A 26,869-nucleotide genomic window follows, 5' to 3' on the forward strand; every position below is an offset into this window, starting at 1 on the left:
ATTTATACAGATTTGGAAGAACTTGCGGGTAAGTAAATAAAGACAGAATTTTCATTTTTGGGTAAACTGTTCCTTTAATAAGCATTCTTTCCTTGTTTTCTTATACAAATATATAAAACAATCATAAATCAAGATACTTTATACTAACATGACGAGGAAAGTTACCTAAGATATCTAGTCTTGTTTTATGAAAGAAAATGTCAGAATTAAGTGAGTTTATGTTTAAAACAGGAAGAAAATCTCCCTATTGTGTAAGCTTGAATTTAGTTTTATTCAGATTTTTTGCCTGTTTTATACATAAACTCTCAAATGTTTTTGTAGGTGTACTATAGGACAAGACAAAAATGAAAGAAATACACTTTTTGCAGTGTAGCAATTTTCACTCGCCGTATCTCATATGAAATATTTGATACTAGTTGGATTGTTCCTAGACCTTAAAATGAGTTATATTCCCAAAGAAAGCACACATACTGATAACATTTACTGTATATCTTAAATGGACTGTAGGAATAGAAGCATGTGCCAAATGCATAAATGTATTTTTGCTGTTGCATCGCATATAAATAGGAAATAGCGGTATGAGCGTTGCGTTTTTTGGCAACATGTCAAGTTCAAACTTTAAATTTTAAAAACCTGTCTCAAGACCCTCAGTTGTTTTTGAATAAAAATAAATGACCCTCCAATCCAAAGTCCTGTCCACCTGATCTTGATCACTGAAAATGACTCCCTAACCATCATGAAATTAAATATGAGAGCACTTCCTAACACACAAACACAGGGACAACTCCTCATACAGACACACACACGTGACACTACAATGAATATTCAATTTGGAGATTTGTTTGAGTGAATGAAGGACTGACTGGAGCTCGAGCTGGAATATTGAGGACACTGTGAGTTAAAGCCAGACTGCGTATGATTGAATGCACATGGGACCAGCTGGGCAGTGATAAATTTGTTAGTTACTGGTGTGCAGATACAGGGAGGCTTAAGTACAGGGAGAGTCTTTCCAACAATCAGACTTGAACTACATATTTCCCACGTGTTGTTTGTAGAAACAGGTCAGGCCATGAGACACTAAAGCCATGATGCTAGAGGAAATATGAGTGCCCAAGTGAAAGATTGTACTGTATGCGAAAAGAATCTCTGCCTCTAGGCTGACCCGACAATAACAGTACCTTCAAGTCCTGGGTTTCACATGCAAGGAAAAAGCAAACATGAATATAATAATAATCAGAAGAATTTTTGTGAAATGAAACAACTGATTTATTGGCAATACCATCTTTACAGTAAAAGACCTTATCCTGTGGCCTACAACTAATTGTCCTGTTTGCAAGAAAAGTAAGTAATGCAATCATTCAAGGAAAATGGCAAACTGCAAATGACAGTTGTGTGATATTAGCTTTGTCTTACCCTCCACTTGGCCTTTGCAAAATTTTTCTCAAATTGAGCACACACGCCTGCCTTTAAATTCTTTTCCGAAGCCCCATTTCCAGCGATCCTGTTTATAATAAACGCAAAAAACAACATTTAAATCAAGCTTTTCTCAGTACACTGCAAATATTGCATTTATTTGTGAAAAGCACATACTGTATATGTGTGTGCTCTCTGGGTGTTCACATGCTTTTGGCCCTGGACTAGTGTTAAGTATTTGTCGCCTTACCATTCATGCAGTAGCGCATTTTGTGCAGTAATTCTCAGCATCTGGTCAACGTCCATCAGTCTACACACCAGCTCTTTTGCTGTGCCACACGACAAAGAAGAGATTAATGTTTAAATCACCAAGAATGATTTGAATTATTCGCAAAGTCAGGAACTTCTCAAATCCCGATCATAATACCAGCAGGTGAAATCTCGTCCCAATACGGCGAATCAAATTCAAATTCTCCACCAACAATACGGCAGAAGATGATCCTGTTGTGCATGTCTGTGTTCTCCTCCTCCGTTTCATCATAGAAGGGGGGGTTTCCAGACAACCTAAAAATCAGTCGTCTGTGATTTGTACTGTGTCCTGCTGTTTTGCATGACACATTCTCACAGGCATCATTAAGTGTTTAATTATGTGTAAAGACGTGCTGTAGAATTTGCACATAAACTTTTTTGAAAATGTTTTAAAGGGCCAAATAACAGAACAAATATAGCTGAGAATCCTATTTACAGTAATACAACTTACAGTATGTACATAATGACCCCCACAGCCCAACAATCGACAGGCCTTCCGTACCGATGACGAGCCACAACTTCAGGGGCTGAAAGGTTAAGAAAGAGTTAAGTAAACCTGATCTCACCCTATATACAAATAATTTGCTAAATAACAACATGAGATACCAAGGTACTCAGGTGTCCCACACGGCTCCGTGATCGAGCCGTTCTCAAACCTGGACAGGTAGAAATCCCGCAACACAACTTTGTTGTGGTTACTCTCTCTATAGTACATAAGGTTCTCCAGCTAAAAGGACAAAAAGCCAAGGTTTATAAAATGTTTATTTAAAAAATCTATACTTTCATTTACAAGTGATAATAAAAGGAATGACAGGGCATTAGGCCAAAGTATGATTGAATAAAATATCTCTGCATCATTTTTACTTTTTTAGATGGTCAGTACAGAGCAGGAACGCATCCCTTCACCTGCTCTCAGTGCAAAGACAGAGCTTTACTATAACAATATCCATTTCTGAAAACACACTGCCAACCATGTGTAATAATAAAGCCTTGCTTAGGAAATTTCAGGCTCATAAACCCTGCTGTTGCTCTTAGACAATGATTCTCCACTTCATTGTATTATGTACCCCTAAAGCCCTGTAACACTCAAGTACCCATAAACTCACACCAAAACTAAAATGTGTTTCATTAAACTCCTATAATACTGGATTTGCATTCAAAACAACCATATGTTTATATCAACTTGATTTAATTAAGATTAATATAACAATCTTTTGACTGCTGTTTAAGCACCCGCTTTAACCTTCTGAAGTAAAACCCTGTGGTACATATACAAGCGACGCTGTTGCACAAAAGGAATGCAAATATTGCAGAGCAACAACCTACATTTCTGACAAGAGAAAATATTTGTTATTAAACTAATTAACACTAGGGTTCTGAATACACCATGTCTCATAATCCATCTCCATTTTTGAAATTTAATCAGATGCATGCATACAGTATTAATAGAGAATGTCTGATACCAATATTCAACACAGCATGATGCAATTGATGCAGGAATGATTGCTCCATCTTTGTGCACTAGAGGGCACTACAAACACACGTTGTCTCATGACAAACAGCCTTATACCCTTAATGACTTTAGCATGAAGCATTAGAACCACAGGGGAATGCAATACTGTGTATTTATTTCAAATTTGTTTTGCACATTAAGGACACCCACAGGGAGAATCTGCAAGATTACAGTCATACAGTATTATGAGTAAAAGAGGATTAGGTGTTTGATTAAAAAACCTGATTGCATTGAATGGTTTGCAGATCGGCACCAACATGTACACACAAAATAAACACTAACATGTGTAAATGGATAACTTTGAGATGCAATCGCTGAATCTTTGCATTAAATGTGCATAAAATGAAAACAAAGAAATGCTCTGCAAATCTTTTTTGTTTTATTTATGCACCCAGTTTCAGTTCAGTGAATATCTTAAACATTTCAAGTATAAACAACATAACTGCAAACCCACCTTTAGGTTTCTGTGGACTATGTTGAGGGAGTGAAGATAGGCCACAGCTTCCAAGACTTGACGGATTACATTGGCCGCATCTCTCTCTGTGTAGTTCCCCTGATCTAATATCCAATCAAACACATCTCCACCTGTGGCCCTGTCACGAAAAAAAAAATTATTGCAAAGTTTCCTTTAATGCTTCAGTACTCATTATTTTTAAACACAAGAAATATATCATATATAATCACAATTCAATGTAACAAAGAGTTCAAGCATCCAGGTTCATGTTTCACTTTATGTTCAGGTCATAGAAATAGCACATTCTAAGGTAATAAAAACATAACACGTAAGGTCTTTAAAAGGTCTTTATACACATCTGAAGACATTTTGTGTATAATATAGCATTTCTGTCAATAGATCCTCCAAAACGTTACACGTAAATACTTTTAATTCCTTAATACACATCAAATTTCAAAACTTCCGGTATGTTATACATGTGAATCTGGAGCTTAATATTTTGGCAGAGATCTGCATGTGAGAAGCAAACGCACAAATGTAACAACTGACAGAACTGTGATAATGCTCTTAAACTGTCAAGATTTTTTCTTCTCAACAACACATGAATCCTCCCTAGAGAAAACAAGAATAAAACAGATATTTAACGTGTAACATCAGCTTTACAAGTTCACACAACCGCGTAGTTTTTATTCCTGCTCCAGAAGAATGTGTATCACAAAAATAAGAGACCGCTCCAAATTGTTATTGTTTTGGGATTATTATTGCTGTTGGATCATTCCTATGATAAGTTTTGATTAGAGAGAGAGAGAGAGAGAGAGAGAGAGAGAGAGACAGAGAGAGAGAGACAGAGAGAGAGAGACAGAGAGAGAGAGACAGAGAGAGGAGTCCTTGGCCTCCTGAAAGAAACTGTAGAAACATGACTTATCACAGCAAACAGAGGTCAGACTCACAGCTCTTGTATGATGAAGAACTCTTTCCTGGTCTCGAATGCATCAATCAGCTGGAGAATGTTTGGATGTTTGACCCTGAAATAAAAACATCACGACAGAGAGTTGAATAGACTCTTTTTCATGAATTTGTCGAATGTCTCTCAAATTTTTGCACTGCCAAAACAGTGAGAGAGGACATGGACAAAAATCACACCAAGGGCAATGCATTCATACCTTCTCCATATTTCATACTGTCTCCCTCTACCCTTTCTTAACTATCATGTTATGTTCCAATGGATTTAATATAAGTGGTCCCAGAGACCTCAATGGTGTGTGAAAAAATAATAATAGCAGTTAAAATTTTAGTGACTTAATCAAAACCCAGCAGGCAGATATTTTTAAAGCCTTTCCTCACTGTTGTACCACAAAGCATATTTATGAATAATATGCTTCATTTTAACATGATTCTTTTTTCATTCAATTGTTTTTTTACTGATCTAATAGATATCTGATTATAAACAGACCAAATGTCCCTCCAAGAGTCCTCAGATGATCGCCACAGGAGGCGCATACAAGATGTGACTCGCCCAAGTGTAAATGCATCTGGTTGTTCAGGCAGGAACAGTAGATTTGTTTTCCTTTTGCCGAATCACATTTGTGCATCCGAGCGTTGACAGAATAGCAATCTGATCAATCAACATGCATGAAGTGACTTGTGCAAACCGTGCAATTTTACCGTAATAAAGAAACAATGTTGAAACAGTACAGGAAATCTAAATAAACAACAGTTTATGGAGGAGCGTTCTTGGTAAACACCTGTCACAGAATTCATGACATTTGTTCATAACCATCCTCTCTGAGACCCCAAACAGATTAGGAAAACTCATTAGGTATCATCCAGACACCTCAATGTTAAAGATATTAAAATGGCCTTGAGGTCCGTTGGACCCAAACACAACATGAGGATTGAAATCTCCCAGCTGGTGTCTCAGATCAGCCCTCTAACAAACTCTGCATCATCTGCTGATGCTTCCAGTTCCCCCACATACATTTTCAAGATCATGATCTCGTTCTTGGCAGCCTTGCGCACTTTTCTGCCATCCTTCTTCAGGAATTTCTTGCACACATAGACCTTGTCCGTCTGCCGTTCCTTTACCAGACACAGCTCGCAGAATTCTTTCCTGCAGAGAGAGAAAGGACACGAGTGACGCATTTTGCGCTACAGTTAATGCCAGACAGTTCTTAATAATAATGTAATTCATTTAAATCCAAACACATTCTAAGTAAATGTTTAATGGGGTCATTTGTCTGTAATTGATGGATTGGCTTTTTTAAGGATATGATGACAGATCTGCATACTCACGCCTTGAGAACCTGTCCAATCTCGTATTTGTCGGTGATCTCAGACAGGCTGTTGTATGTCCGCCCATCTCGCAAAGCAAGGCACCCAAATGGCATGACAGCATCCACCTGTCCAGAAGCAAATGCACACACATACAGATCACTCTCAATATAACTAATGTCAGTCTAGAAGCGGACAGCCTGGCCTTGCGGAGACGGGTCCCAAGCAGAACTAGTGAAATGCTATTAAATGCTATTTAAGTGATATTTATGGTGCAACCCTGTTGGTGAAATTTGAGTCTGTCTGAATACAATAAAATGCATCATGATCCTATTAAAAAATGGTGTATAAATTGCTTGAATTTTATTAACTGGAATGTTTAATTGTTGCAGACATTTAGACGTACACTCTGGCATTTATCATCTTTCAAATACACTTAAAATTATACTTTTAAGACATATTCTTTGTTAAATAGTTTTCCTAGCATAAATTAGCTAGACAATCTCTCATTATTTGTGTACACATATGTCATTCCAAACCTGTTTGACTTTCTATGTTCTGCAAAAGAAGATATTTTGAACAATGTTGGTAACCAAACAACACTAAACTCCATTAACTTCCGTTGTATGGAGACATTTCTCAAGATATCGTCTTTTGTGTTACACAGAGGAACATTTCAAATGACACGAGAGTAAATAAATGATGATAGAATTTTTTGTCTGGACTACCCCTTTACATACCGTATTTGTTAAAAAAGAAATAAAAAAAAGATCAAAATAAAATAAATCTCAAGCAACAATCAGTCAACTCATTTTTGTATCATATTCTCCAGAATTGATCTGATGTTTGTCACAACGGTCAAGTGAAAATGGTTGAGAGCGACGAGACAGATGGTTGCGATGATATATTTCTCCGTGCAGGGCAGCAAAAGATCTTTAAGATGGCAATGCTGATGGTTATCAGTGAGAAAGAGGCTGATAGGAGTGATGAACGGCATAGAGAGCCCTGGACTGCTGGTTGTGTAATCCAGCTCCTGCCTCTAATCCCTAATCCCTCACATGGATCTATGCAAGGAAAGGACAGAATACAGTAAGGGAGGTTGGGAACTAGTAAAATATTTCATAACCCTAACACTGGAAAAATACAGAATTTATCTGATATGAAGCTCTGAAATGTAAATGTTTTGTTCTGTCGAAACCGAAATCGTAAAGGCAAATTACAGGGGCACTTCTGAAGTTTAGCTATCCAGCTGTTCATCCTGAGGCAATAACAACGAGGCGTTCTCATAACAATTAGTTGTTTTTGCATAGCTATTTATGTTACCTGCCTTCTGGTGGCACAAAAACAACCCGATAATGGTCAATTAAAATGATGGTCATAATTTGAACGTGACAGGCGTGTAAAATGAACATGACAGACAAGTCCTGACAATGATGCCTTAATGAAGACCGCCACATTATCAATTATATTTATTTATTTTACAACTTACTTCAACTTATACAACGGATACATTTGATCAAACCCATGCCCATGCTGCTAACATCTGTAGCAGCAGCAAGAATTGAACTTGAACCACACAAGAAAATACAATAAACTGCTATGGGCTTTACTTTGAAATGGGCAAGGCATATATATTGTTAAAACCACCAGGTGTTTAAAACGTGTTAAAACCACCAGGTGTCATTTTTAGGCACATTTTTACATTCTTTACATATGGCATGAATGCTGACAAGAGACCCAGGATTCCCTCCGGATTGCATGCAAATACCGGAGGTGACATGCTTATACATAAGGGTTGTGATGCCCATGTTTTGATGTGAGCGTTGGATTGGAAGGATGGATCACATGTGACAGCCCTTTCCCATCCAGAACAAGCGTTAGCGTTTTGGGACTCAGGTGCACAATAAACACAGGTGTGAGATCAACCGACATCATTTTCTCAAGTGAACCTTTTTAGGCAAAACTTAATTAATTCTCCATAATAGTATATGCACAAACGTGACAAGGGAATGAAGAATAATGAGCGATCAAAACTTCTCAGATCAGTTACGGCAAAACTGGATGTAGTTTTAATTGGGGCTCATCCATATTCATTATGGCAATTTTTATGTAACTACTTACACATCCTCAGCGCTTATACACACACGTACACACACCCATGTTTCACTCCGAAATTAACATTAGAACATTGACTGTACCTTGAGTCAATGAAAGTGACAAAGATGCCCCAGATATTTGAAAGACGGAAGTAGGGCTGGGTGCAATGAAGGTGTATTTACAATTTTGTGGGAATAAAAATTCAACCGCAACAGATTTCCTTATTTTGTGTATACCGTGGTGTGTACTTAAGTGTCCTTGGCTTACTCACATTCTCAGTCCACCCCAAAAATATTAACTCAGGTTTTTGGTAATAGACGTTTCATCGGACGTACGTGCCTGGCCCAAAGTTAAATTCAGGTCTGTGTTTGTTGTTTGGTCTGGCTAGAGGCTAATAATATAACTAAAAAATAATATTATTTTATTTTATTTTAAATAAATACTAACTTAAATCAATATTTTATAGTATAATAATTGTATTAAATAAACAATTTGTGTAATGGGTCGTGTAACTTTGTCGCATTTAAGTTAAGCCAAGTAAAGGTTCTCCTACTGGTAACCCATAATAATACTGGCTAGACATACTTTTAACTTGCTAGCTAATGTTATTTACTTTTTACTTGTTTTCAGAAAAATTGGCAGGGACTTTATTCTTTGCGGATGTGTATCAGACGTTATGCACATGCAACGTTTGTTTATGTTGTTGCTTTGAAACCATCTATATCACCTGCTCTTAGTTGGAAGGAAAAAAGGAAAGAAAAAACATTTTTTGTAACATTTTAATATTTTATAATATTATTTTGGCCTAGAGTTTCAATTCATGTTATAGACAACATGCTGTGTATTACAGCACATCCTAACCGAGTTTCAACCACAAACCAAGTCTTTTTTACCAATGCTTTAGTCCTCAAAGCTGCAGCTGGTTATGTTTTATATATATATACATTATTAAATGTTTGAAAAACCTTCATAACAGTATAAATGCATCTAAAACCCAATTCCAGCAGGCAAATACTTAATGAAAGCTGTAGTTTCATAGTCTGAAAGGCAACGCATCCACCAGAGACCGAGTTCAAGAAAGAGATGGAGACAAAGAAATTGTCAGAAGGCTCTGGGGATGGGGGGTGGCTCTTCTACAAAGACCAGCTCACAACAGATGCCTCCCTCCATCATTAAAGACCATAAGAGCGGAGAAAGGCATCCTCACCATCACACTTCCCCAGGTTGCTTCTCTGTAATGGTGCTTTCTTCTCTCTCCTGTCGGTTCTGCTCTTATTAAAGCAATGAATCTTCATCTCCAGAGACACACACATTAAACACCAGTACCAATCCCACAGGATGGATGAGAGGAGCCCCGCTGGTCTGGAAACACATCGGAACCCAACAACACACACACATCCACAAAACCAGTAAAGCAACAAGCTCCTGAATGTCAAAAGTCACAGCGTGAAGAGAAGTTTAATTTTCCGTCGTCTTCCTCGATCCTAATCTGGTGGTAAATTACAGCACGCGGTCCTGCTTTTTTCTACCTCTAAGAGACAAATATCGTAATCATTATCATCCTTCTGGATTTAATATGCATTTGGTTTTCTGAAACAGAATTTTGGCACCACACAATGAAATATTTGCCAGAGCTTTGGAAAACGCTTTAGAAAATATTGCGAATTTACTCATAAGCAAATATTCTGCATTCAGATTATTTTGTGGTGGCAAATGTCCACCATGAAAATCTGTAATCTAAATATTGAGAAAATTGCCTTTAACGTTGTCCATCAGAGGCACTGTAGCAGGCTGTTGCTTGTTTTAACGTTAAATGCATCCATTTTCAAAAATTAAGTTTTGATATATTTACAAAATATCCTTATGGAACATGATCTTTACTTAATATCCTTATGATTTTGGCGTAGATTAAAAATTATTTTGATCCATACAATGTTTTTTTGGCTATTACAAATATGACTGATTTTGTGGTCCAGGGTCAAATATGGGCAATTCCAGAGTTAAGGATGTTCATGGATATTCTGTAAAAATTTTAGATTTAAGTTCTCAGAAAATGTATTTATTAGCAATATACTGAATCATTTGTTTATATTTTACTAACCTCCGATGACAGAGTTCAGACAACAGAAAAATATCAGTCGATGCATTTTTTAGATACAACATTGCTAAATGTATGTGAATTAAAATGGAGACGGCATGCTCTTCCAAGATCACAAAAGAGTTACTATATTTAAATTCTTAATGTGTTGATTTATGAGGAATATGGACCATTATGGATGTGACAATTCACTTACCAGACTTTGGAAAACTAAGCTTTAAAACCCCAAAAGTGCTTTAAAGAATTTAAGAAAGAGACCAAATATTGACATCCGACCTATCAGTATGATAGAAAACTTTGCTTGTTACGTGGAAAGTCAATACATATACACTTCCAAATCAATAATGCATTCAACCGCATGGCAGATTTCATGGAATTAGCCGTAGTTTGTGTGTATACAGTAAAAGGGGCAGTATGAACCCCACCCAGACTGAGACAGTCCAGCTGGGCTAATGCTATAAGAGCAGCTGGATGCTCCACACATCAGGAAAGGGAGGGGGAAATGGATCTCATTCACAGTCAAGATGCTCATCCAAACTGTCTGCTCCTCAGGAGGGAGGCTCAGAAATCTGGAGCTGATGCAAAAGGACAGTCTCCACACGGGGCACCGAAGGCCTGCATTAAATCAATCTTTCACCCTTCGGGTAGAATGATACCAATTGAAGAAAACTGATGGCACATACGTGATGTGTGTGACTGGAATGTTACAATGTATGCTGGCAAAGACTCACAGAAAGCAGCACAGAAAGAATAAATGCATCTTAAAAATTACCATGAAGTTGTATGAAAGCTAAATAACTTTAGACGTACTTTAATCATTTTTTATGGGTGATTTATTTTTATCTTTTTCAAGGAAAGTTATTAAAATACTGTAGGTACAAATACAAATTTAATTCACCAATGACAGAAGCCATCAATGCTTTCAATTATCTCTCACACTGGGAATTCTGAGTCTCATTATCTGTAATAGTTACCTGTGATGACACAAACCCATTTTGTGCTTTGGCAAAATTTATAATAAAGCACTCCTGTGTTCCTGTCCTCTATGCAAATGTGTATTTATCTTCTCTCTGCATGAGAATGTGCCCTGCCCATTTTTAATCACGATCTCAAACCAGTTCATAGATCCATCACCACCACGGACCCGTCCGTGAGCAGAAAATAACTCTCACTCGCTTTTTTAATAAGCAAACTTTGCTCACTGCAGCAATATAAATGTACGACACCACTCTGCGCATGGAACGCCGGTGCTATATTTTTGTCTGAATTATGGACGTATCTTGAATCCTAGCTGCGAAAACATGCAAATGAGGCCTGTAAATGGATTGCAAACTAAAAAATTATAAAACTAAGCTCGAAGACCCCAAACTGTGAATGAGCCCATGTTTTTGGCAATGAAAAACATTTCTTTACTCACATTAAACCCATTAGAGCAAATGAAATGTAAACGAACCCATTTAAAGCTGCATGATGGTCTTATCCAGAAACTAGTACAGCGGGAAACGCGACTACTTCACCCATTTACCATATAAGACGATTTTAAAGCATGCTGACAGTCTGGTAAAAGAGCCCTTCATGAGACCCTTCTTTCAGCAATTCTGCCTGTGTCCTGGCTAGTAGAATCTAAATGAGGTCCCTGGGGTCCCGCTCATCCAGGGCTACGTACAAGACATCCGCATCATTACTTTTCCCTGTTTCTCCACAGTTATAGATACTGTATATCTCCCAGTGGGGAGACAGCAGAGCTAAAACAGGAGTCTGAGTGTGTAACCTTTGGTCAATAGACACCTGAGGATAAAAGCGGTCTCTGACTGAGAGCAGGGAGCGGAAATCAATTTGACTAGTGAAGAAGCTACAGCTCAAGACAAAGATATTGGAGGAGGAAGGGTACAGGAATGATATATATGCTGAGAACTTTTTGCAAACGTCTGAATCATTCATTTTAGTTTGATGATTAACTGGAGTATTTAGTTTTGATGGATTGTGAAAAAGGACAAAAATACTGTAGGTTTGATGGAGTTTTGGTGGGGTAAATGTGTGTTTGTTTGCAATTGTGTATGATTCATGCATCAGTATTAAGTTGATTATGGCTGTAAGGCGATAACTCATGCTTGCGAGTTGTAGTGAGAAAACTACTGAGATTATGCACAAACCTTAGGGTGGCTCTGTGTTTTGGTTTGGTTAAAGGATAGTTGACCCAAAAATAAAAACATGTAATTTATTCACCCTCATGTTATTCAAAACCTGTATGCGTTTATTTCTTCTGTGAAATACAAAAGAAGATATCTTATTAATTAATTTATATATTTATTTAATACAATGGAAGTCAATGGGAGGGCCAATGTTGTTTGGTTACCAGCATTCTTTAAAATATATATCTTGTGTTCTGCAGAATAAAGGACATCATACAGGTTTGGAATGGCATGATGGTCAGTAAAATTATCGACGACAGAATGTTTGTTTTTGGGGGAACTGTCCCTTTGAATCTTATTCAATAGAAAATGTTCCCAACACAGCTTTGCACATACTGTACATACAGTCAGACACATGGCCATGGATAATTTGAAAGTCTGGTTTGGTGTATTGTAAGAATAAACATTTTGCAGTCAGATTAGCGTGGTTATGGGATCATATTATTTATCGTTTTACATTTTTATGTTTTTTCCCTGTGGATCACTTACTGTAAGCTATGTCCTTTAGTTTTTTAATTAATGAATCATTCCACATTCTATGACTAAATCGGAGTCAAAAACGGAATAAACTGTATTTTACCCAAAATATTATACCAACAGCAGCCATTTTGGCATTATTTAAGACTTGTGTAACGTCTTGTTAAAAGGACATGAGTAACAACACTTACATATGGGTTGTGGGTCTGCTGTCAGATATAATCGGTGCTCCCACATCTTTCAATTACAGTCTATTTGAGAAGCCTATTGTGACAGGTTCACAAAACAATTGTCACTGGGATATGTTTTGAAAACTGTAAAGTTTATCTTCAGGCATCTTGCTAGTCTTGTTAGTTAGGCATCTTGTTAAAAGAACGGTTGAAGGTTCAATGCAAGTTAAAGGGATGTTGACCCAAAAATTTAAATTCTGTCATTGAGTAAATGAAGACAGAATTTGTTTTTTTGGATGAACTGACTTAAAATCTGAATGACATATATGCTATATATGAATATGCAATGTTTTTTTTAAATGAGGGATTAGTAGAAACTGTATGTGGTAATCGATAGCAGACATAAACATTTTTGATAGTGCTTAACTTGTTTTAAACCTGGAATATTCCTTATTATTATACAACCTTATTCTAATGGTTTCTTATGAAAAACATAGCTTGTAGAATGCAGAGACTGGCCAGTCAGAATCGAGTATTCCAGAAAGTAATGTAATAAGAGATAATGACTTTAGCTTGCACAATGTGTCAATATTCCCTCTGAAAACACCTTATGGAGTAATGCATCTGCTTACAGAGGCATTCATGTGGACACAGCCCCTTCGGCTGTGCTCGTCTTAGTTTATTGGTCATTTCAGAAACTATAAAATTGGCCTGCCAGCTGATATATTTCATGGCAGATTGGAAAAACTTATGGTGTAATAATTATTGATTGTCTCTGGAATTTATGAGAACATTCTACAAAACGTAATAATGAGGCTCATTGAACAACTATTGCATATGTGCATGTAAAATACTCAGAATACCTACAGGCATATCACATGCACACACACACACACATTCACCCTTCTGGCACTCTCTTTCACCAGCTGTGATTCTAAACTAACATTGGAGACTGTTCAAGATTCTGTTTGAAAAATGCTCAAGCTCTTCCTCTTTCCACTAATTTATTATTTTTATGGAAATTTCACTATTAAAGAAGAGGCGAAACAAATCAAAGCCCAATTAATGAATGCATTCTAAACAGTTTGTATACATACTGTATTTCTATGTTTTACTCAAGCTTTGATCCTTCACACTGTTGTTCATTTCCCCACCTCGACCTCTCCTCTGGTTTGAAACGTGAGAGTGGAAAGAACACACACAATGCTAGAGAATAAAACACAAAACCTGGGACGCTACAATTTTCAGATTCAAATCAGCACTAGACAAAGGCCTTGTGTTGAACAAATGTTACACAAGGCGAATCTGGCAACAGAATCGAAGAGCATCTGTTACGCACAGCCAATTAAAAACTGTTATGTCATTCATTGTTTGCCACAGTCACAAAAATGCTAAACGAAATGGTCAATAAATACATTACAGCACACCCATGTTTTAGGCTAGAATGAAAATTCTTTAATCATTTACTCCCCTTCATGTCATTCCAAACCTGTATGACTTTATTTCTTCTGCAGAACAAGAGGATATTTTTAAGAATGTTGGTAACCAAACAACATTGGCCGCCATTGACTTCCATTGTATGAGCACAAAACCATTTGCATTTCTAAAAGTATCTTATTTTGTGTTTGAAGAGGAGCGAGACACATACAGGTTTTGAATGACCTGATGATAAATAGATGCTGACAGACATTTTATTTTGGGGTGAACTGTCCCTTTAAAATCCAACCATAATGGCATTAGAAATCACCACCGCCCATGATTCCATCAGAACAGACCCATTTTTGGGTTGGAACCCAGAAAAAGAAAAGCAGTGCTCTAAATAACCCTTCATCTTCACGATCCAACCTTCCCATCCAACAGGATCTTACAAAGAAAGCCAATGACAAACCTGCCAACAAACCAGAGCATCTGATCCAATAAGAAATCAAACTCGCACCCGGAAAAACTTTTCACCGTTTCCTACACTTTGGTGCAGCTGCAGTGAATTCAAAAATAGTTTTCTGGTCAGTTAATGAGGCCAGTCGTACTGACCTACAACAGATGATAAATAAACTATGTGTTTTCATATGTTGAGGTGAATCTGGGATACGAAAGCTCCCTCTTATTATGCGAGTTTGAGAAATGTGTGTGCCCATTTGAGTACAGCCATGTCTTCTGAGGAGAATTAGGTCAGTCAGACTCCTGGGAGAATCAGAGGGAAACGAGAGAGAGAGAGAGCGAACAAGAACAAGCAAGTCAAAAGAAGACAGCAGGGACGAGGGACGGAGTGAACAATGTAGAAGGTTATAAGTGAAGGTTAAAAGAGAAAGAGAGAGAGAGAGACACCTGGAATGATCATTGAATGGTACCAGGGGAACAAAACCTCAGTTGCAATGCTTCATTAATGCTTCAATCTATTTACAAGACTGAACTTTAAAAACCATGTGACTGTGGAAGTGTTGTGTTTAAAACGGTGTAGACAGGGTCCAAAATAAATGTTGTTGGCCACAGTCCACTATGGGTGGGTGAATAAAAAAAAGCCAATAAAACTGTAGTTTGTGTTAATACCTTAAAATAGTTTTGTCACCATCTCTTTGGAATTATTTCTCTGTTAGCTATGTCTACAATGCCGTTCATTATTTTAATGTGACTGGCAGCATCATATTCTAGTCAGTCTTAAAGTGAAACGGTAGTTACAAAACCACAGAGACTCATCTTGATTTTGTTCCTGGTATTATCTTTTCTATGGTTTCATGCCAGGAATATGTCTCCACATGGCACGACAATACTTCCTAATGCACTTCCTAACTAAACCACAGATTTGATGTGGTGTGCCATCTGTATGTTTTCTATTTTGTTGGGTCACATTGAGTATTTCATTACAATTTAAGCCATACGTTATTTTACGATTTATACAATGTTATTGCCAACTGGCCAGTGAGTCTGTTTAATTGACTCTACTTGCCAAATCCTGTTTGTACTTACATTTGGAAAGTGTTCATTTTGGACCTTGTTTGTAGAGATGGGAAAGATTCAAAAGATAAAGTTTTGAAATCAGGCAAAATGATTAGACACCACGACGACCAGACACACAACGCAGTGATATGTTGATATATCGAACATTTTACCGAAGGTTTTCACTGTACTGAAAGGTTTAAATACCCATGTGAAGTGTTTTTAAAGCATGATTTAACATAGTCAGGTGACTGAATGTTCACCTCCATAATGCTGGAATTAACCACCTGTCAAAATTTCATTTTTTTCCACTATACTGTAGGACAGGGGACTTCAACTACTTTTCTTTAAGGGCCAGATTCCAAAAGTATAAATAGGATGAGGACCAGTTTTTTTATCATCATCATTACTTATGTTAATTTGTTTATCTGTTATTTACAACATTTTGTTCCTTTTTTACTTTTTTGTTGCTGTTACATATAGGTCATATATTAAAACATGTACATAACTATTGCGTCCAGTATTTGTGCCTTTTCAAGATATTTAAATTCAAAGCGATATTGTCTTTTAAATTGTATTCTATATTCCTTTCTGCGTTTACCCAAAAATGAATTTACTCACCCCCAGTACTTCCAAGAGGTGGGTGGGATTGTTCTTTTTTCCTCAAGAATATATTTATGAAGGTATTTGGTTGAATTAATGAAAGTCAAATGAATGAAAAAGCGAATCAATTGGTCTGTTCAAGAAACCAAATGCTATTGTCTCATCTTCGGGTGAATTCCAATCGCATTCATGTGCCCCACGCACTTAGAAGGGCAGATCCTTTGAAGTTCTGGAGGGAGATGAACAGCTGTTTAAATCATACATATGAATGCAGTAATAAAAACAACAGGTTTTCCCTCATCTGAGACAACAGTTCACGTGGTGTAGTGCCCTTCCTGCAGTTACCTTCAAGGGCACAAGACCTATCGCATACGCAAACCGACTGCCTGTGGCTGTGAATTGCTGATTATAAAGTAGTAAATAACATTAAGTTTCTTAGACATACCGATCAAATCACTTTATAAGATGCAGAGGCGGACAGAGTACACAGCTTCATTACTTAAGTAAAAGTACAGATACCCCTTGCTAAATTTGACTCAAGTACAAATAAAAGTACTACGTAAAAGTACTGAAGTACATGTTTTTAAAAGTACTTGAGTATCAAGAGTACAAGAGTACATTTTCTAAATATTGTATTTATACTGCCACAGTGCTTACATTTATGTACAGAAACGTCCTACATGGAGTTATGAAAAATGTTAATGTTAATACCTTGGAGAATGTAAAAGGAATTTAAAGTAAAATCAAGTCATTTTAATCTTTTTACCATGTTGCTTTATTTAACATTTTCCAATTGCCAACAAGGCAATAGCACAATGGCAACGCTCTGACAAACCTCTGCTAGAGTTTTAATGGATTTTTGCACCCACATTTGAACCGAACCGTTTTAAACACACCGCATACTCAAGAACATCAAAGCAAATACTCCGGTTACATCAATGTGTAATATTAGAAAATAAAATTCAGCTAACAATTGTGTGTACATGTGAGTTTCTCTGTTTTTTCATCAATCAGTGGTGGCGTTTCATCAAAACCTAGGGTATCGCGAAATTTCCTCAGACCATAAAAAAAGGAACCACAACGAAACCAAATGATTCCACATATATGTAACCACAAAACTTAAAGTAGTAAAAAATAACCCACAGCCAGATGTTGTCATAACCACCACCAACGACTATATAAAATATAAACCATTGATCAGATTCAGCAAACAAGATTAAATATAATTGGATTGTTAAACCTTGATTCTTTTCATTTTTAAGATAATCCTGGCATAGCTAGTGGCAAATCGCAAAATCGTGCAAAAATACATAATAAACTGCGACTGCGCTACAATGTCTTTCCGTACAATATCTTTTTTTAATTTTTCACAGATAGCGTTTTACATTATAAATGAAATACAATAACAATAGTGTAAATTATTCGATTTATTAAAGTTATTAAATGGATGCCAACTAATTGGGAAAATAAAGACCTCCCCTACCCCTAACCTCACACTTGATTCCAAAACCACTGTTAGGCCTTTTGTAAGCAGTTTCTTTATTTTATTGAAAATAAATGCCTGTATATGATATTAAATGTGGAAGATGCAGACAAACGAGTTTAACCAAAAAGAGCTTCGAAGCAACATTACGATGATGTCACGTCAAAACTACATATCTCCGGTCTTACCGACTACGTCAATGAAGCTATGGTGAATTAACGGTGTTTATACATTCTCAAATACACATGCTACATGTACAGATCAGTGTAAAGAAGTTGAATTATCTTTAATGAGTCTCATGCACACGTACTTTGTTTCAACAATTTTTCTGAACGCTATGGCCATACGCAAACGCCGCCCCTGAAATCAATATACCTAAACCAGCAAAGAAGGCAATATAGCAATGTTCTGACACACCTCTGAACCTGGCCGTGTTATTCACGCAGCATAGAGCAGAGAAGAGAAAATAATAATGATTGAAGAAAATCAGCTGACCGGTCGCGATGTTTTCAAGTCAAAAAAATATGTTATATTTAGCATTTTATATGACGCTATGGCTACCCTTCCCTTACCTTTATTCTTTATTCATATAAAAATACCCCCAAATCGCATGAAAATAACACACAAAACACATATTCTTCAATCGTGCATTTATTAGCTTCTTGTTTTGGTGAAGAAATGTCACTTTAGCTTTATCACGGATGTCCTGAATGAGGAAGTGTACACAGGACGTGTCATGCAGACGAGGTCACGTATGACTACGTGAGATGATTGACAGCTGTACAGCAAATGATAGAGCTCTGAGGTCTGGGTGATTGTTGCTGATAGGCTGTCCCAATAAGTGGCGCCTGCACAATCCAATCACGTTTGAGAGGGAAAAAACAAATTGGTGGTTTCCGAGATTTTTCTTTTTTCCTTTTTAGAAGTAACGGCTACTTGCGGTTATGGATAGAAATGTAGCGGAGTAAAGAGTACAATATTTGCCTCTCAAATGTACTTGAGTAAAGTCATGAGTACTCCCCAAAAATGATACTCGAGTAAAGTACAGATCCCTCAAAATTGTACTTAAGTACTGTACTCGAGTAAATGTACTCGTTACTGTCCGGCTCTGATCAATCATTATGAGCCGTAGGGGTAATCTTTCATATTCAATGTAGCAGCATTTTGGACTTTCAAAGATGTGGCGTCTCAGGACGTGCATTTCTTAAATCACACCATTCTTAAAGTTTTGCCACTTATTTGAAATGTTAAGGCAGGCCATGGAAAAGATAATTGGCGGGCCGCCAGTTGACTATCCCTGCTTTAGGGCTTGAAGTAATTAGTCAGTGGCTGGAATAGATGTATGAAATATTTAGTGCCCTCCAACGGGACTGATCGTCAAATGGAAATCTCTTTGACCTTCTGAAAATGCGCCAAGCAATAAAATGTATTAATGTGCATTTTAATAAGCCCCACCCTCATTTTAGTGCTTGTCCACAACAACCAATAAAGATGGGCACTGTACAAATGACCATCAATTCTCCCTATAGTTTCCTCAGCTGAGGTTTTACTGGGATTCTGTCACAAATGACAAACGTCAAATTAAGCAACAAGTATTTATTATGATTAAAACGACTAAATTATTTGCAAAACTAAACCTTCGATATAAAAGGCGGTCAATCTGAAGACACAAAATCAATAGTGGGTTAAGAGAATGTGAATGTTTTTCTGAGGCGGGACTTGCTGGTAAGGTCCCCAGCAGGAGCTTCAGAGATTGAGGAACAGGGAGGCCGTAAGAAAGGCAGCAGAGCGGGGGAAATGAAAGGGAAGAAAGCAGAAAGGCGATGTGAAATATTCAACACTGAAATCCACTCCCTGAAGAAAGAGATAATGACAGAAATGAAGATAATGCGGCCACGTTACAAAAACGTAATTTATCCTCTTCGTGCCCACCGAGTGAAATCAGCCATTTGCGCCGAACACTTCCCCACACCGTCTTAAAGCATACTTACCAAGTCATTAACTTCTTGTAATACAGATTCTGATGTTTGCCCCCTGATGTTTGCGTATCGAAATGCTTGCCTCGACATGCCTTCTTTATGTACGTTCCATATGCAAATTAGCATTTCGATGAGAGGAAAACACAGCGACTGGAAGTCACAAGTGCGGACCGAAGAGGAAAATGAATCAGCAGGCGCAGACGAAGGGCCAAAGTCATCTCTGCCTTCACTGGAAAGTGCCCATCTGGAGACTTTGGCTGCCTGCTCTCACTGTAAACTGATGGAGCCAAAACTGCATCTGTCACATCAACACACAAAAACTCCGCTAACAGATTATGCATCACCGGCGAATGGCATTGGTTATAAAGCAGTCAAATATAGGATTTATGGGCGACGATTCAGAGTTCTAAGTAGGTGGATTATCAGAAATCAGGTCAGCCAAAGGCATCGCAGTCTAATTTCTCTCGACTTTCTGTTGCATTTACTCGATACTCTGATAATCTGTTGCGCAATACATCCCCTCTTTGTTAGAACATTGCGACTGCAGTCTATCGTCTCTGCCTTCTCCTTAACTAGACCGTCAGATAAGACATCAAAGGTTCGGTTATTTAAAGTACACCCAGAGAGGGACAGAACGCAGAAGTGTGTGTGCGTCGAAGGGTGAATGGGTTTTAAACAGAATACATTAACAACAGAGCGTGTGTGTGAGCATACCGCGCTACAACAGTCGACTATCATGGATTTATGCTTACATCCCAACTGCCCTTCTTTGGAACGAAGGTGGTTAGGAACGACGGCAGAAAGGAGGACAAAAGAAGGAGGGAGAACAAAGTGATAAAAAAACATGGAGACGCGAGGCCGAAGATCTGTAGGAGGGCTGAAAACATGAGTCAGATTCTGAAAACGATGAGATGGTACATTGTTTGACCGTACACAGTCACAGATATATTAAAATCATCTATCATTTCTTTCTACAGTTGACAGGAAATCGTTTCGTAGTAATTTTCTTCGATTTTTTGGCCTCTGTATTAGATCATTGAGTCAATAACATTGGTTAAGAACATAAAGTCAGGTTTACTGCTGTTGCGTTATTCAGATTGCAATGGAGAGCTTACACGTTACTGAATTAGCTATTTTTAAAGAAGGAATGTAGTGGCACAGACTCAAAATTAAACTTAAAGTTCAATTACTTCCCAGTGATGTCTTAAAGGTCTGGAGTGGGATCTATAGCGGCCACTAGCGGTGAGTTTGAGAATTCCAACCAATCTTTCAATCCAAACACAACGGTGGCCACCACAGTACAAAAAAATGACGACGGCTGAGACAGCGTGTTTTCTCATGTTGACGCAGGGAAGAGATCATGCGGGCATTAGAAAGATTGTAGAAAGAGGGATGTATTACATAAAGTAAACTGTCTGTGGACTTTTAAGGATAAAAGTCAGGCAGGAGCTAGGACCTGCGTTAATATTATAAAGACACTCCAGCAGAGATGCGTTAGGACCCGCAGCGGTACTAAGGCTTTTAGCGGAGATACTTATTAGATATCTATGAAGATACTTTCCAGCAGAAAGAGGTTAGAGAGAAAGATCGTAAAAATCACCCCTGCGAATTAAGGTTGCTTTGATTCGTATCTGTATGTGAGTAACATCGTTTTTTCTGTTTGTAAGAACCAAGATATATTGTTGTAACGGAGCAGTTTTAAGCATCATTGCTGCTTTTATATACTTGTGCCGTCTTCGCTTATTTTATTTATTTGCATTATTATTTGCGTGGTCTAAGCTATGATAAAGCTTAGCATTTAATGCTTGCATTGCACAGCACGTTTGAGGGCAGAGCTAGCTAACAGTAAATAGCAACGCCATTAAAGTACTTTGATCTGACAGCAATATAACAGTTAGGAGTAAGTTAGACACCCCCCCCCCCCTTTTTAAAGTCAGGGACAATTTTTTGTCTTTTATTCAGCGTCACGTTGTTCGAAAACTGTATAACAGTTTTTCTCTGGAACACAAAATATATTTTGAGAATTGTGGTTTTGTGTCCATACAATGGAAGTCAATTCTATGTTGTTTGGTTACCAACATTCTTCCAAATATTTTCTTTTGTGTTCCGCAGAAGAAAGAAAGTCATACAGGTTTAAAATGACAATATGGTGTGATTTTTGCGGTAACTATCCTTTTAATTACATTCATTTTCCACATAAAGACATTGCAACAAGGGAGCAAGGGAATTATATCATATGTCTCCCCATAGAAATCTCTGAAAAGAGTTGTGCAGTCACTGAACCTTCTAGGTGTATTTCGGATTAAACTCGCAAAAATGAGTTAACACCACAACACAAAACATTATTTATGCAGTTATTAAAATCATTTCTGTAGATTGCCAACTTGTATGCCATTAAACTGAAATTATTGTCACTGTGAAAATATTTACAGATGGACATGAGTATTATAGCCTTCAGAGAGTTGCCCATAAACTTTAATGGATAAACAAAACCGCAGAGACCTATCATTTTCTTTCTTGTGAATCATATATAGAATTAGACTCGCAGACAATCATATTATAAAGGGGGAAAAAAACACTGGTAATACAATTTCAAATATTGCATTATTTTTTATTTCCTCTTCAGATAAATAAACAGGAAACTGGAAGGTTATTATTGAACAATGCTAAAACAACAAGCTTATTAAAAGCAATAATACGGATGAAGTATTCAACAGCGAAAGCTTCATCGCTCTCCATTTCCTTCTCATTCTGCATTCTCTTTTCGTTATCCCAAGTAGAGAGTTACGGCGGACAAAACAGGGCTATTGGGAAGAGTCCTCATCACTGATTTATTTTTGCTTCTCCGTCCCCTATGTATTTACTACACTGTGAATGCAACAAAAAGCATCACAAAAGCGCCCAGCGTTGTCCAAAACCTCAACATATCTCACGTACAATGCCTTGTTTCCTGTTTCCTACTGCCGTATCGCTTTCTGTTTATCGTTTTGTTTTGTCATGAATGGTGAAGTGGATGCTGCTTCTATTGTCACCTGCGATCGGAAAAAAAATTACGCAGAGGAAGGTGGTCAAGCGCGGTGAGACGGTAGACAGGCTCTCACATCTTTCTCAACGAGTCGTCAGAAATTATGTAATGTGACTGATTAAAAGTAATTTGATGGAGAGAAAGAGAATGTGCGCGTATCACGATTAGACTGTAATTGCCAATCTCTACTAATTTCTGTTGAAGGGGAAGTCGTAACAGTACCTTGCCTCATGCTTGAGGGACAGCAACTCATAATCTCTACCTTAAGACTGCATATTAGCGAGAAATAATTACATTTTGTATAATATGTTTGTCAAGAGTACTACAGGGGGTGGAAATGATTATCAACATTGTTATAATAGACTTACAGTATGGCACCTGAGTAATGAAGTCATATAAAAAAACGTTTGTGGCCCCTGGAGAGAGTTCACAGAAAAGCTGCGGAGATAAGCCTCAGCTATTATGAAAAAGGACAAGCTGGGATCAACAAGTAACAAATTCTGGACACATACTTAAATCTACCAAAAGTCCTAATCGACCAATATTCCTAAATCTCTCTTTATTTCTCATACATACACATACAAACACTGTACTGACATCACACCTACAATATAGCTATACGTGTTCACACAGGCTACACAAAACCCTATGGGAATATGTTTCACAAACATTTGATAAATCCTTCTCCCTTTGTCATTATAGATCGACTGTTTGCACAGATCATACAAATCCATCTTGAAGGAGAGATCATTAGTTACGGGCTAATGCCATTAACATGTGTGTACTTCATTTAAACTGCGAACAGCACATCAGAGATTTTAAAGGAATATTGGACAAGAGGCTTGGACACCTGAAGTACAGTACACCCAAACGCATCTGTAGGAGGTCTGTACTGTAGTGTGTAGGCAAACTGTATGAATCTAACTTGAAAGTGTGTTCTATATGTAGTGCAGAATCATGATGTTCCAGAGTTGTTTAAAAATATATTTACAAAAATAAACGGAAACAGAGAAAATGCTGCGTGAACACATTATGAACTGTGTATACGAGTGGTTGATATCAAATATTTTTGTTTAGTTGACAGACACTCTAAAAATGCTGGGTTCTTTTAAACCCAGCATTGGGTCAAAAAATTATAAACCCAAACTGTTGGGTTATAAATTAACCTATGCTGGGTTGCTTAACACACGGTTGGGTCAAATATTAACATTTTGTCCCTTTTTGACAAATGATGGGTTCAAAATAACCCAGCATTTTTAGGGTGTATCGTCCCTGCTGAAAAAAACTACAGAAACCTTCATTGAAATAATTTAGTCATTTAGCAGAAATTCCATGGTTTCCATTAAAACAGCATTATGAACCATTAGATTTTTCCATTAACGGTACAATGTGTAATATTTTTGAGGATCTATTGACAGAAATATACATAACTATGTCTTCAGAGCTAAAGACCTTACATAAAGAAGCCTTATGTTTGTATTACCTTAGAATGAGCTATTTCTATCTACATACACCACAGGTCCCCTTACATGGAATTCGCCTTGTTGTTTTTACAGTAGCCCTATATGGACAAACTGCTCTGGTTGGTTTTTTTAAATATGTCATCTCCTTCGGTAAAGAAGCGACGACATCTTAGTTCTGTGTCAGCCACCGAGTGCTTTGAAAGGGAGGAGTGAGATGTGAAGCGAGCCGTTGGTTGAAATTCGCAACTTCACCCCTAGATGCCACTAAATTTCATACACTGAACCAAACCTTTCAAACCATAAAAAAATTCATTTGTTTGTAGTGTGTTGGGTATTATTCCAATAGGACATCCCACCAATAGAATCCATCACATACCATTAGCCACCTTTAATTTCCATTTAAACCAATACGATTCCCATTATAACCATGAAATCCATTACATTTTCTATTGTGTTTTGGGCAGGCTTTAACACAGAATCCTGTTGTTTATACAGGCATGTTATCAACTACCCATTCGTGCGTCATTTTCGCTGAATATATTTTTCCAAAGGATATCTTCTGTGATGAGTCCCCAAAATTAAATAACTTCATTGGCACCATCCAAGAAGTGACAACAATGTTGTGCGGCACGGTGCTAATGGGCATTAACATGTCTATAAATAACCAATTCCATATAGACTAAATATGACTCATTGATTGTGATCTCCCTCCACTACTGTTACAGAAATGCAGTACGCGTGCCATTTAAAACGTGTTTTTCCACAACGTGATAACAGCCTTTTCAGAAATGTGTGGTGGCGTTGCTCTAGCTGAGTTTCTTCACTGTCTCTGCACTTACTCTCATAAGTGCTCTAATTTGTTGAGTATACGGGATGATAGAATAAGAGGGTTTGAAAGCTGTATTGATTTAGTTTCTTCCAGTAGGAAAACAGATAATGATGCTGACATTCAGCTCTGGGTGCCGTCTTTTGTGCACATTGGTTACTTATATAATGACAAGGACAATGCATTTCTTTCGATCAAGCCAAATGTCATCTTTTATAAAGTAAAAGCTGTAAAAGCTGAAAGAGAATTTCATGGGCACTGTACCTCAGCTGGACTTTTAATCCTGTGTGGGTGAGGAATAATCAAGGTATGAAAAACCTGCATAAATATAAAAATCACAGAGAAAACATTTAGAATTAAGGGCTTTATTGCTACTTTTGTATAAGACCCCCCAATCGGACCACAGGCAACCTCTCAAATAGTTGATTTGTTTTGAAATAATAATATTATTGCTCCATTGTTATCTCCACAACACCGATAACTATATTTGCATTTCACAAGAATACTTTTCTTTTAAAACCGTTTTATTCTTGCAACACAGTTCCATTACAATCAAGCTAATCCAAATCCATACAATCTATACAGTACTAGCAACATTTATTGGATTTGTTGGAATATTATTTGCTTATCCACCATGTTCCATTTCCTCTCCCGCTCAACCCTATTTTGGCACATTTCAAATTGGAGTCCATCAAAGCCATTATCTATTATAACAGCATTTGTGAAATGCTGTAAATGAGTGTTAGCTGGGAAATCCTGCATCATGCCGCAATGTGTTAAGAGGATGTGCAATATTTCAGTCGGGTTCACAGCTCACCTGTGGGTGCGTCTGTCACATTCACAAACACCTTTCTGGCTGCAAAGACTCTCTAAGTGTGCAACGGGGTAAAACAATCTCTGTTTCACGAGCTACGACCTGCAGCTGCGAGATCTAGAAGATTCTTAAGAAATCTCTGCGTTCAGATATTACGCTGTGCTCATCCTTATATAAGTAAGCAAAGCAAACTATTTTCTATGAAGAAAAACAAAAGCATTTTATGGTTTTCATTTGGGAGTACGTAAATCTCACTCACAGCTTCTGTCTGTCTACAAATGAATCATTTAATAATAATTTCAGTATGCCTGACAGTCGACGGATTAGATAAATACGGAACCAGATGTGCAACAGCATGTGTGTTTGTATTGGGGCCAAAGCATTAGAATTAATGTTAAGTGATCAAAACCTCACTTTGATAAATGGTAAAGAGAACAACACGCAGGACACAAGGCTTGACAAACACACATATTTGTTTGATCTGAATGTTACAAAACATAATATTCTACAAATACAATTTAAAACACCATCAAAATGTCAATGTGTGTGTGTGGCAATGTCACAAGTAACACAAACCTTGCTGTAAGGTTCATTGACCCTGAATTTCTCTTTACCCTAAAACCTGTTCTCTCGAGTTAAGCCTACTTGTACAATATATTGATGACACTTGAGTAATGAGAAGGACAAATGAAAAACATGCGAGAAGTGGACACTCGTGATGTATTTGGATAACAACTAGAAATAAATT

General features: G+C 37.4%; 1 protein-coding gene across 1 annotated transcript in view; it reads right to left on the reverse strand.

Annotated features, from left to right (window-relative positions):
* The window catches only part of camkvl (CaM kinase-like vesicle-associated, like), a 30,636-nt gene that overhangs the window by 2,725 nt on the left and 1,042 nt on the right, over positions 1-26,869 (reverse strand). The window contains exons 2-10 of the mRNA XM_079478854.1: positions 5,982-6,088; positions 5,668-5,799; positions 4,640-4,714; positions 3,690-3,828; positions 2,329-2,449; positions 2,174-2,249; positions 1,841-1,977; positions 1,664-1,742; positions 1,414-1,501 (exon numbers count right to left, since the gene is read on the reverse strand). Coding sequence (XP_079334980.1) covers positions 1,414-1,501; positions 1,664-1,742; positions 1,841-1,977; positions 2,174-2,249; positions 2,329-2,449; positions 3,690-3,828; positions 4,640-4,714; positions 5,668-5,799; positions 5,982-6,076 — 942 coding nt within the window. The 5' untranslated portion in view covers positions 6,077-6,088. The remainder of the gene's footprint in view (positions 1-1,413; positions 1,502-1,663; positions 1,743-1,840; positions 1,978-2,173; positions 2,250-2,328; positions 2,450-3,689; positions 3,829-4,639; positions 4,715-5,667; positions 5,800-5,981; positions 6,089-26,869) is intronic.

The sequence above is a fragment of the Barbatula barbatula genome (genome assembly GCF_947034865.1).
Source record: "Barbatula barbatula genome assembly, chromosome: 17".
Lineage (NCBI taxonomy): Eukaryota > Metazoa > Chordata > Actinopteri > Cypriniformes > Nemacheilidae > Barbatula > Barbatula barbatula.